We start from the raw sequence: 13,949 nt of genomic DNA, 5'->3' as shown, positions 1-13,949 counted from the left end.
CTTGTGGTACACTTCTTTTAATTTCGACATAAATTATGAAATAACAGTCTTGACACAATGATTTAAGCCAATGTTGACCTTTGACAATTGACCTTTAGGTGTGACCTTGACAATTAATACACGGAGACGATTGTTACTCATGGTAAACAGTTGAAATTTTTTTTTTTTTAATTGCATGACGATTGATGCAGTTACAGTTTGGACGAAGTGTTTAATGGAAAAAAATTACCTTTGACCTAAGCGTCTGATTTTGATCTTTGAAGTCGAGAGAAAGGCTTACAGCAAAAAAAAAACGCTTCCAAATGCAAACATCTTTGTGATGTTATTTTAAAATTACAAGATGAATGACAAAGTTACATCCATGACAAGTTCTTCTTTGGCCAAACTTGACTTTTTACATTTAAATATGACCTTACCTTAAAGTAGTGATACGGATGTTACGCGCACAAAGCCGTCTGTGGGTGATGGTCATTTGTGAAAGGTAAGTTATTTTTATTGTTTTTTCTTTTACTTTATTTTTATTCAACATTAAATTTTAGCTGAAAATAAGTTTTTACAGCAAGAACGTATGAATATTTGTTCAGGAGTATAAGACTTTGGTTGTGTTCACTGTACAGGTGAGGTTTTTCCTGCATATCGACAGTCATACAATGGTGTGAAATTGTCTCCTTTATTATCAAAAGTTTGTTGAACAAAATCCTCTCATTGGTATCAAGCCTGCACAAACTGTACTTTCAAAAAGTTTTTTTTACATTTTTTTACATAAATACTGCAGATATAGTATTGCCAAAATCATATTGTTCGGATTCAGAAATTAAGTAATTTAATTGCAAAAACTACGATTTTTTTTTCCAAAATTCGTTTTAAAATCAGGAATAGCCAAGGGTAGCCATTATAAACTTAACAATCTTCCCTTTAACTAATACTAATTTTTTTTTAAACTTAACGCTATATTAATTTACAATGTAAAGCATATAAACGTTTTTCAGGTGAACAGTCGCGCACAAATTGTGACTATATGATCAACACACTTTAAACAGGAACTAACTAACAGTAGTTTAACTCTAAAATATAACAATCATTAAATATACACCTATGTCAAAAGCGCTGACGTCAGTATTGTCTATACGCGTCGTCATACTCGCCATCACGCGACTGGCGATCGCGATGCTGCACACGTGACGTAATATCTGGTAATTGTTCAAACACAATTTTCTCCCGTGGACTTGGATCCAACTGGCAAGAAAACAACATTTAAAAAAGTATAATACTAATTGTAAAATCAATTGTTTTAGTTATATCATTTCAAGTCTTAGAATATCATGAAGATCGGATTGTTTTCGTTTTACTTAAACACAGGTTAAAAAAAACCTTAACTCCTTCTTTTACAAAAATAATAAATGATGGTGTGAACACTTGTGTCAAATCAGCCAAAGACTTTAAGAGATATTAAGAACACACACTATTATACATAGTTTAAAAAAGGCAATAATTCTGCCAAAATCGATCGGAGCCAAAATTATTTTTTCGATGTACACATTTGTGGGGAAATAAAACAGTGTACTAACATCCTGAAAGGTCTCTGTGGATCGCCTTGTGTTGCCATGGCGAGCATGCCTACGCGTTTCTTTAACGTGGTGTCTCGCGTCACGTGACTCGCCGCCATGACGACGCGAGTCACTGTAATCTCTGAAATTGGAACATAAACCAGCTTTTGCTTTCACTCATGCATTCGGGTATTTTAACTTTTAACATGCTGTGCAAAACAATCAAGTCTGTTTGAATCTTGACACATGCAAACATCCTTCGACATGCATCAAGACTTAGCAAATTGAGTTCTAATGATTATAAAAAAATCTTAATCCTAGCAAAACATCTATTTATTTATTTTTTTAATGCGAAAAATGTTTGCTCTTTTTAACGTTTATATAAAGTATAATTTAAGCAAATGTTTAAGTGTATAATTTGGGGGGGGGGGGGGGGGTCTTAAAATATGTCATTGAATATCGGTATGCCAATATACCAAATACCGTTCGCTAAATGTGCTTGTTTAAAACGTTTAGCAAACTTAAAGTCTTTGAGAATTTTGATATATTCTAGAAAGTGCAAAAAATGGCCAACAGATGTTGGAAATGGAAACATTTTTTTTAAATATCGAGAAAATAATAACATTTTCAGGATTTGCTCCATTTTTTATAAGAAACAATTGTTTTTACGTACGTTGTGTTGGGTGAAACTACTGTAACTTTAATCCAACTCTTAAATCTGAACATGAATACCTATCTCCCACAGGATCATTTCTTTCCCTTAGGCCCTCCGCGTCACCGCTTTGACGGCGCCGCCGTTCACGTCTTTCCGGTCTAGGCTCGGTGTGGTCCAGACTGCGCCTGCGCGGGGCGTCATAAGTCCGGGTATCCGACGCCCGCACCGGAACGTCATCTCGTTTCTCATCGTGCCCATCAAACGCGGTGTATAATGGCTGTTCGTCATCTGACGGCCGTTTCCGGAACCCGAAGCCGTCGACATCGTCTGAGACGCCGCGAGTCTGAGGTCTCTTATCACCGTTGTTGATGTCAGCTGATCTATTGTCTTTCCTGGTTCCCGACCTAAGCCTCTCTTCCCGGGCGTCGTAACCGTAAACGGCGTCTGCTCGGGGGTTAAAGTCATCCGCAGGGTCGGACGAAGGAACTGTACCTTCAATAGCACAACTCTAAAGATACTATTGTTCTCAATTTATTACAAACAAGTACATGAGCATGCATATTATAAAAATTACATTTTAGACCAATTCTGATCGCAATCGTTAATTTGGGCAATTAAACATATACCAAGCAGCCTCTCACGATAAAAATAACGCAAACTATTCTTAGTTTCTTTTTATCAATGTAGTAATTATATTTTTTAATATTTAAATTTCTTTGGACAATGTAGATTATTTGGCAAGAATTACAACGACAAATATGTGTTTGACTATAATTGTACCCAGTACATTGCTTATATAACAAACAGCAGTCATCGATAATAAATTTCATATCATTTTTCATCTCAGGGACGATTCTTTAAAAATGGAAAAACTATAAGTGGAAATATAAAAATACCTTCTTTCGTTTTCAAGTCTGTTCCAAGTATTGAACCGTATGACGTGTTTTGGTCTGCAAGGACAGTAATTGAGACTTTTTATCTTGGGCTTAAGTTGTGTGTTGCTATCAGCTTTAGATTGGAAAAACAAACAACCCATATGAGTCGTGCTCTGTGAAAAGGAAGTTTAATTCATGTTCGTTAAGTGTCGTCCCATATTAGCTTGTGCAGTCCTCACAGGCAAATCTGGGACGACGCTTTCCGCTTTTATTGATTTTTTGTTAAAAGGAAGACTGTTCTTGACGAAAATCCAGTTTATACGGAAGGAGTACCCTGTGCGGACTGCACAGACTAATCTGGGACGAAAATTTACGCACATGCATTAAACCCCATTTTTACAGAGCGAGACTCATATAGAGTTAACCTTTACAGATAAATTATAAGTTTCTTTATTGATTATTACAGGTACATGAACGATTTATTAATACACGGATTGATGAATTACTTAAACAAATATTCCTTCAAATGATACATTTAGGATCTGCACGAGTTGTCATATCATACCATATTTTATTAAACGAGTTCAGGAATTGTATTGTAAGGTAAGCGAGCCTCTGGCGAGCTTACTAACGAATTTCCTAGACAAGTTTAATAAAATATGGTATGATATGACATCGAGTGTCAGATTTTTTTATCACATGCTTTTTAATGAGCAAATTGAATTAATATTAACGCAAACATAATGATAAATCCCGAATGTTGTTTACATTTCGTGACGTCATTTGACGTTGCAACGTCATTTCAGCAAAATAACATAATGCGATTGGACAATCGAACGAAAATAGGCCAATGAAAACGCTAAAAAAGTATATTACACATGTGTAAGATAAAAATATTCGTAATGTTTATATTACATGGTAAACAGGGTATGGCATGTGATAAAGCATTGTTGTTTTATAGGTGACATAAATGATTACATTAATACACATGGGAACTATTTAAAAAAGCATGTAGACTGTGACTCACAATAACATTTGTATTTTTAGTGAAAGAAAAACCAAAACTTATCGTAATCGCTTGCTATTAAAAAAAATCATGACTATTATATATGAAAGGTCGTTTAAAAAACGTCGTACAAAGTGCATGAAATAAAGATAACCAGAGGGGGTAATCACGTGATAGTCAAGATGGCGACGTCCATACCGAGATAGTTATTTTTCGCCGTTGTATGCCCTTTATTACTTCTGTTTATTTTTAAAATGACGCTCACTTTTCAGCAATATCAGTAAAAAAGTGATTAGCGTTTATTTTGTATTTCAATTCACTTTATATCTCGACTTTACTCGGTGCAAATTTTCTGAGCGGAGCCATAATTAGGTCATCCCGTTTAGAAATTGTGCATTGAGTAAAGTCGAGATATAGAGCGAATATTACTTAGAAATAAAAGTCAGTAACTTTCTTTCTAATATGGCTGCAAAGTGGGCGGATTAATAAATAATAATACAAGTAATAAAGGGTATAAAACGACGAAAATTACCTGCCTCGGCATGGACGTCGCCATCTTGTTTGTCACGTGATTACCCCCTCTGATAACAATATCTGTAGATCTACACCTTCGAAAAATTCAATACAGGTAAAACATAAAGCGTCTTTGCATTCAGCACATGTTATCGCCTTTTCGTAGACAATGTCTATTAATTTATCTTGAAGACTGGGCCTAACTATATTTGAGACTGTAATCTTTGACGGAATTTAAACTATCATCATTTGAGATGCGTCCTAATCGTTGAGCAAATATTTCTAATAAAAGCCCTACTTGAGACCTTATCTCGCCGTCACATGGTTTTGTAATACAGAGACAATAACTTCCCGTTAAGGTAAAGAAGAAATATCTTTAAAAAAAAGATATACGGCGTTGATTTTGGTTGGAGTTGGTAAAAGGTAAAGAGTTCAATGAATGAGATCAAAGATAGCGAATGTCTTTTTCTTTGCAGTTCTTAGCTGCATTACACGGCGGTGACGCAGTACGGGATGTTACGCGGAGTTTTCGCGGCTTATTTTACATTATTACATATTGCTGGTCATATACCTATAGATACAAAACAGAAAAACAAAAGAAGAATGGAAGTGAAATTAAAACATATGAGTCAACCGGCCACACGCTAAGTATCCGTACATATTTTAAATATTTATACGTGCTTTCTTCGAACAAACCTGTTTTAGTGGTTTGTCGGGCAATGCTATTTGATTCGATTATTAACAGTATCGAGAATCATCGCACTCATGCTTAATACATTAGTCAATAAATATGGTGGAAAATTCTTGTTAAGGGGTGTTGCTGCAGTTTTGCTGATTTTTTCCATCTAATCGATTTTGTCCAAAATTTATATTTAAGATATATATACAAATACTATATGAAAAATGAAATAAAAACATAGGGTCACCGGCCTTGTTTTGATTTTATTCACCATTATATAACATGTTCTATTTCAATAAAACTGAAAAATCTCTATTTGCGTAAAAAGAATTGATAACCTATGAAATTGGCAACATGTAGATATTACATAAGCTAAGATACATCATATACCATTTAATTAAACCACACACTATACCAATAAAATGGAGTACACAGGTTAAATGTTTAAGAAAATTATTTTTTATAATTTCTATGTCACCCCAACAAACGTCATTTTTTACTATTGTAACCACATTAATGGAATTAAAAATTGTTCTGTCTAATAGAATTCTGCGAAACTGATCAAATACGTTCATCTACGTATTGTCATCATAAAACACAAATAAAAAGGGGGTCACCGCATTTTTAACAGATATTTTTTTGTTTTAACAATCCCTACCGTCTGCGTCAAATTTCATAAAATACAGCAATTAGGCAAACCCAAAGTACCGGTACATAGATTGTTAGAAATATGCATAAACATTAGACATTGTTTACAATCTTAACTGGGATCACAACAAAAGACATAAATAAAATAAAAAATATATTTAATCACAAACATAAGACCAAACAGTATCAAACTCGACCTTAACCATTAATAACTTGCATGTACTTGTTCACAGATTTCGGCATGTTTGGAAGTTTGTGATTACATGCTTTAAATTGATAAATATAAACAACAGGACTAAAGACTTCCAGTATATAACAAGAATGAAATTTTAAAAAAAGACAAAAAAGTAAAAAAAAAATAACCCCATCTGGGATCGAACCTCTGACAATTTTATTATGAACCAACTCGGTCATTTCTGATGATACTGAAAACAAAAATATTGAGCTGTGATAATCGCATCATCGGTGTTGCTATAAATATATCATTGGTTAAATAAACTGCCGCAACATCCCTTAAATTAATCAAAAATAATATTTATCATGGTATTGTTGAAAACACATTAAGAATCTATTATTGACATACCATAATTATATCGCTGAATTTTTTCATTTTATATATTTCTGGTCTAAAAAAAAATCCAGTGCCCCAGGTATGTGTATTAATACACATACCTGAGTGCACCTAGTTCACGCGATATCGTCCATATTATATAACGATTATTTTACTGGCCGCGAACTGACCCTGACACATTGCAGTTTGGAATGCAATGCATTAAAGTGAGGCCACGCTTCCACTGCTGGAACGACGGCTTGTTTAAAACTTTATACTTTTACATGCTAAATTTCTAAAACAATTTAAAATGGTTTGGCCAAAACGAATATCAGTATAGGGAAAAACGATACTTTTATAAACTGAAATATACTAGTACAAAGACAGGAATATGGAAGTAATTACTAAATATGAGAATATAGCCTTTAAGTACAAACGCCATTGCGCTGGCAATCCTCTGAAAATAAAAGGTGCACGCACAAACCGTATTGATGTCAAGAGTTGAGTGTAAAACTGTTATATCTATCAAGCCTTTTCATCAGAGATAAAATTGTTTCATGCTGAACACGCAGTAAAACAGTGTTACGAAGACGCGGACATGTTTCCAATGTTTTGGTGGTATGCTCAAATCAGCCAATGGAATTAATGAAGTGTATTCATTTGTGTCTAGCCGCGGTCAGGTCAGGTAAGGCCAGAAGTGACGTTAAACAGCTATGCCGAAAAAACGGCCCTACATATGTGTACGTTCTTTTGCGCAACTTCGTTTTGTTTGAGCAAAGTTCATCCAAGCCCTGTCGTCATTTCTAACACTATAATAAAAATTATTTTGTATAATATATTCTATAAACGTATTTTCTGTATCATGTATGACTATAGACGGTATATGGAGTAGCCAATTATGCAAAACATTGCTGAGATATTCACTAAATAAGAAAACAAAATCACAAACAGATATCCCTGCGGATCAAGAAGGATTTCACTTGCGATCGCAGTGGTTACCGTACTGCAAGGAGTCAATCATCATAATGGATGATACCTTGCGGGTCATATGATACCTTGCGGATCAGTATATAGCTTGCGGATCATACATTTCTGGCGTGTCATATGATAAATTGCGGGTCATATGATACCTTGCGGGTCATATGATACCTTGCGGGCCATATGATACGTTGCGGGTCATATGATACCTTGCGGGTCATATGGTACCTTGCAGGCCCGTACCCAGGCCATGGGCCCAGGGGCCTGGCCCCCCCCCCCCCAGCTGGCTGTTGAATTATGATTTTTTTTTAATTATGGGCCCACTGCAATATTTTCTCTCGTGAAAGGGTCCACAGTACACTTTCCCTCAATACAAAACAGCAGCTATGTTTTATTGTCCCTTATAAACAAGGTGATTAGCGCTCGCCAATGGAGATAAGCCCCTAGGCAATGTTTTCTTATCGCCTTGTACACACATCCGCGATCAGTCCCCTATTGTGATCCTGAATGCTTCATCTATCGATGGCTGATGTAACATGTAATTTGATTAGTCAAGGAAAGAATAGCAGCAAATGGAAGCAACTGCTACAGGAGGTCGTAGACTATGGTCTGATAATTGCTGACGCAGGTTTTTTTCCTTCTTTGAGAAGGCCATATCCCATAGACGTATATTTACCCTCTAAAAGTTAGATTTTTTTTTTGCAGACCTTTAATTGTAAATTGTTAGGTCCCAATTGGGAATAATATATACTTTTTTACTTTGCGAATGGGGCCCTAAAGTTGAACGGCAACAGAAACACTGAAAAAGGTATTCAAACTGAGTATTTATCATTTTTGAAAGGAAATCACTAAAAAATACTAGGGATAGATAGTTAACATGTTTGTTGAAAAGAAAAACATATGCATAAATTTGTCCAGCAATAGATAAGAATTTGGCAGAAGTCAGTATTTAAAATAATTGAGTACCGAGAACTGAGTATAATGTCAACCTATTAATGGTGCATTGGTAAAAAAATAAGTAAAATTGAAACAATAAATAGATCTCATTATATAAGTTAACCTGATCAAGTGTAAAAAAATATTGTATTATTAATTTATCTGTTGCCTTGAAATTGTTTGAAAACAGTAAAATGTTAAATTGATTATTTAAGACGTTCATTATTCCCCCCCCCCCCAAAAAAAAAATAAGGCGTTTCGCGCATTTCCCTCCCCTCCCCCCCCCCCAAAAAAGGCAAGGTCTTTCCTTAAAAAAACAAACAAACAATACTTTGAAGTTATTGATTGGTGCCAAAACAAATTAGTGGAAGCAATTAAAAAGTTGATATGGATAACCATAATTAGTTTAAACCTGTAAGTTTCATATTCACACCAATGTTTAAAGCTTAAGACTTCCGAAATGGGCTGATTTACTTGTTATATTCAATAAATTAATATCATAAAATAAGGTTTGTATAAGCATTAAAATTACCTTGCAAAGTGCCAAATTCAAAAAACAAATATATATATATATATATATATCTATATATATATATATATATATATATATATATATATATATATATATATATATATATATATATATATATAGGGAGGGGGGCCCCCTCCCAAATTCTCCCCGGTTGGGCCCCCCCCCCCCAGTCAAAAAATCCTGCGTACGGCCCTGCCTTGGGGGTCATTTGATACATTGCGGGTCATACATACCATCTTGTTGCTTGAGCTTACTGCTCGACAGCTCTCGTGCGCTGCCGGATGGGACACCGTGAGGGTTAAACGAGAGGGGGGTATCGTGGAGGGTCTCGTGAGGCACGTGACTTTCTTTGGCAACGCCTCTTCGCTGTGTTCAAGGAACATAATAAAACAAAGAATGTAACTGAAGACTGAATAATGTATAATCTCCCCACAAAGCAATTACAAAAGTAGTGTGTACAATAAAAAATGCCGTAACTGGCACAGTCGCTGCGACCTTAACCTTTGATCTCTTACATTAAATATCGTTTCACAATACAATGCATTTAGCTTTATTTGGAAGTATACAATTGTAGACTTTTCTAACGCAACACTTTTCAAACTTGAATATCACCGTTATGAGTCAAGATTTTGATTTAAAATTTTAGATGTGATCATTTGACTACATGTACATTATGTGCAAGCTCGCGAAAAAAATACATCCGTGACGATAGGACGCTTTTTCACGTAGGGTAGGTAAGATTTCATGTTTTCTAGGAGGAAATGGTCAAACGCGTCATAATTCTAAATTTATTTCAATTTCATCATTTTAAGTGGGTTACTTCATCAGGAAAACATGCTATTAATTCAAAAAATAATATGGTTCGTATGAGCGCAACCGCGCAATGGGCATGTTTAAGGCTTCCTTCCCCATGTGCTTAAGCGTCGATCGTCACGGATGAACGAATTTATCGTGAGATAGCACCGAATAAAGTCAAATGATCACATGTACAATGTTAAATCAAAAGCTTTAATCATAACTGATATATTCAAGCTTGAAAAGTGTTGCGTTAGAAAATTCTCGCTCAACGTGCATTAGAACAGGACCTTGTTGAAGAGTGGCGAAACAAACCGCACTTTTTTATTCTTAACCACGTGGCTTCAATGAGAAAGGGATGTGTACACGTTGTTAGAGTCATGGGGCACATGCAAGGTATTAACCGCTTGAATTTGTAATATTTGTGACTTTTTAACATAGTTATTATTTTACGTTGTACGATTTTGAGAATTTGACTTTTGAAGTGATGTTTTTAAATTGTTTAGTTTCATATTGTTTTGTTGATCAATTTAATTTACAGCAATTATCAGATATGTATTGAATAATTTTAATGGTCCAAATTTCAACAAAATCCGTTAAAAAAAGGCAGCTATATCGATTTAAATACGTGTTGCGTTAAAAAGTCTCCAAGTGTAGATATCAAGCACACACATCAAATATGATGTCTAAATCGTTTTGCTATGAAATATGAACAGTTTAAATTTATACTCCAAACGATGTATTGTCGACTCATCTGAATACAAATCAGTTATTAAATTTTGAGCAAAAAGTGTTTGACGTCGTTTATACTCACCAAAAAAACAGACCGAATATAGACCCTTGAGGTACCCAAGACTTAATGCTTTGATAAGATGAGTTATTTGATCCCTCTTAAATGCAGTGTGTTCTATTTGACTTGATTTTGAATATGATTTCATCCATTTGAGGTTATTTTTTACGAAATCGAATATACTAAGTTTTTCAAGTATGATATCATGATCTGATAAGTCAAAGGCATTCCGCAATCAATGAAGACTGTGTCGACAATTTGACCAGAATCTCTATCTGCATGCTAAGATTCTACAAGGCGAATCAAAGATGTCTGCCATGAATGTTTTTAGGGGGCGGAAATCAGACTAAAAGTCGTGCAGTTAATAATGTGTTACACGAAATGATTTAATGTGATTTGTAAGGTGTATATCTTTTAAATGGTTGAAGGTATAAAAAAGGTATATAATTGTTAAGATCACTTTTGTCTGAACATTTGTGTATTTGTAAAGTGTACGCTTATTTCAGGTGATCAGGAGAAAATCCAGTTTGTATAGCATTATTAATCGTAGAGGTTATTGGGCCGACTATGTCTGTTACTGTACGAACATCAACTATTGTTATCGGAGCTATTGCACAAATTTGTATGTTAAGTTTGTGATTGAGACATATTTCAAACCCGTGATATATTTATTTAGGTCAAATTTTGTTGTGGAGAGTATATAAGAATTGTAAGTTTAATGAATGTTAATGTATGGGCAAGAGTTTCCCGTATATAACACATACAATGTAGATTTGTTTGAATTATTAGAAAATGATATTTCTTATTTTTCTGAATTTGGTAAAGTTTTTGTTGCTGGCGATCTCAATAGTAGAGTTAGTAATAAATGCGATTATATTGTGCATGATAAAATTAATACTGTTAATGATGACATTGATTACTATCCAGATATTGCCTCTGTTAGGGCCTCAGTAGATAATGTTCTTAATAACCATGGTGTGAAATTACTTGATTTATGTAAATCCACATGCCTACGTATTGTTAATGGTAGTGTTGGTAATAGTTGTAAACAAACTTTTTATTCATATAACGGTACTAGTGTCATTGATTACTTATGACAAACGAATACAACTTTACATCTATAGCAGATTTTACCGTGCACGATTTTAACGTATTTAGTGACATGCCCCGTTACAGTATACTTTATTATGTAACAATGCACCGACTCAGTGTCAGTCTTACACCGATGTCAAATATAAATGGAATGATGATTTATGTGGGCAATTTCGCTCTGGGATTATTTGTATGCAACCTGTTTTTAACAATATTGAACAACATATTGATTTCTCAAGTAGAACGTCAATAAATGAAGTTTTGATTAGATTTACTGAAACTTTTCGCAGTGTTGCTGACCCGTTATTTTCAAAAACATGAGTGTATAAAACAGATCCTAGTTTTCATGTTTATAACTCTATAAAGAATGCAGAATGGCTTGATCACGAGTGCGATGATGCACAAAAATTGTACCACGACGCCTTACGTATTTTTAACTCCAGTAAAACAGATGCAAACAGAGAACATTTATGTACACGTAAAAGGTATTATAAGGACTTAATCCGCAAGAAGAAAGCGTGTTGTTATAGGCAAAAGATGTTAAAGATTGAAAATTTAAGAAAACAAAAATCGAGAGACTTTTGGCGTTTTTTCAAATCTAAAAATAATGTGTTATCAAATAAAATATCATTAGAAGAATTTACAATGTTTTTTTAAAAACCTCAGTAGCAATATGTCTGATTTTTTGTAATAATGAAGCTGAAGAATTTTGTTTAAATAATGACTTTAATTTGGAAAATTCTACATTCCCATAACTTGACGTTCCTATATCTGTTGAGGAAGTTCGCAATGCGATTAAACATTTAAAACGAAATAAATCATCAGGTAGTGATTTTATTTTGAACGAATATTTTCTTGAATGTAGCGATATTTTGTCCGCACATTTGTGTGATATGTTTAACGGTTTTTTTTTGTATCGGGCTTTTCCCCCGATAAATGGACAGAAGGAATTATAATCCCTTTGCATATAAAAGGTGATGTAAATGATGTTAATAATTTTAGAGGGATTACTTTAGTGAGTTGATTTTCAAAATTATTTACCACGATTTTAAACAAACGTATTGAATCTATTTGCAATGAGAATACCATTATTTCGGATGCATAGTTCGGATTTAGGAAAGGATATTCAACTGTTGATGCTATTTATATATTGATGTCGATTGTACAAAATTATTTAAATGAAAATAAACGTCTATATGTTATATACGTCGATATGTTGAAATGTTTTGATAGCATATACCGCAATGCATTATGGTTGAAAATGTTTAAGTCTGATATTCAAGGCAAATTGCTTAGAATTGTGAAGGATATGTATGCAAATGCATGTTCACCGTATTCAGATTATTTAAGTTATGCGGTTGGACTGAGGCAGGGGGAGGTAATGTCGCCGATTTTGTTTTCTTTATTTGTCGAAGACCTTGAACTTTTCTTACAAGATAATATTAACTCTGGATTGAGTATAGATTATATTGTGTTGAATTTACTATTATTTGCTGACGACATGGCTATTTTAGGCAAGTCACCTGCTGAAGTCCGTTCCCATCTTGATAAATTATATTTATACTATAACTCTTGGGGTCTTAGTATTAACACTGCAAAAACGAAAATAATGGTGTTTAGGAAGAAATGAGGATTAAAAGAAAATGAAAAATGGTAATGTTATTGAATTTGTTGATAATTTTAACTATTTAGGTACAGTGCTGAATTATACTGGAAGTTTTAAACAAAACCAAGAACATTTGGTTGGTAAAGCCCTTAAAGCCATGAATACATTTTTGACAAAATGCCACGACTTTGACATAAAACCAAAACATTTTTGCCAGTTGTTTGACTCCTTTGTGGATTCTATATTAAATTATGCTTCGGAATTATTGGGTTTCACGAAGTCCGATGATATTGAACGCATTCATTAAAAATTTTGCAAACGATTGCTGAAGGTTAAAATAAATACATGTTATGTTGCTGTTTATGGAGAATTAGGTAGAGATCCATTGTATATAAATTGGTTTGTTAAAATTATAAAATATTGGTTTAAAGTTGTAAACAATAACAATATTATTATGCAAACTGTATACAGACAAGCCTTAAACGATTGCACTAAATGTTATAACAATTGGCTCACGAATGTCAAGAATATGTTAAATAATTATGGATTTGGTTATGTATTTGAAAATCCAAACGTTGTGCAAATAAATAGTTTTGTAAATGAATTCAAATGTAGACTTGTCGACAATTTTAAACAAGAGTGGTTCGGTAAAATAAATAACAGGCCTGTATTAGATATGAATAAACTATATAAAACCTCTTTGGAATATGAAGAATACTTGGACTTACTCCCTAGACGTCTTCGTTT

At 33.9% G+C, this 13,949-nt stretch overlaps 1 protein-coding gene and 1 long non-coding RNA gene across 2 annotated transcripts in view; one reads left to right on the top strand and one right to left on the bottom strand.

Moving 5' to 3' along the window:
- Positions 1-302: 302 nt before the first annotated feature.
- On the top strand, positions 303-726 carry LOC127860690 (uncharacterized). The gene is made up of 2 exons (XR_008039893.1): positions 303-436; positions 551-726. It is a non-coding gene; the product is annotated as an uncharacterized LOC127860690 (long non-coding RNA).
- LOC127860689 (major facilitator superfamily domain-containing protein 6-like) overlaps positions 555-13,949 on the bottom strand; it is a 42,120-nt gene continuing 28,725 nt past the window's right edge. Inside the window, exons 6-10 of the mRNA XM_052398929.1 lie at positions 9,153-9,285; positions 3,099-3,152; positions 2,280-2,694; positions 1,569-1,689; positions 555-1,236 (exon numbers count right to left, since the gene is read on the bottom strand). Of these exons, the coding sequence (XP_052254889.1) occupies positions 1,114-1,236; positions 1,569-1,689; positions 2,280-2,694; positions 3,099-3,152; positions 9,153-9,285 (846 nt within the window). The 3' untranslated portion in view covers positions 555-1,113. The remainder of the gene's footprint in view (positions 1,237-1,568; positions 1,690-2,279; positions 2,695-3,098; positions 3,153-9,152; positions 9,286-13,949) is intronic.

Source organism: Dreissena polymorpha, chromosome 15, assembly GCF_020536995.1.
Source record: "Dreissena polymorpha isolate Duluth1 chromosome 15, UMN_Dpol_1.0, whole genome shotgun sequence".
Taxonomy (NCBI): domain Eukaryota; kingdom Metazoa; phylum Mollusca; class Bivalvia; order Myida; family Dreissenidae; genus Dreissena; species Dreissena polymorpha.
The sequence above is the reverse complement of the archived record's forward strand: the minus strand, read 5'-3'. Positions and strand labels throughout refer to the sequence as shown.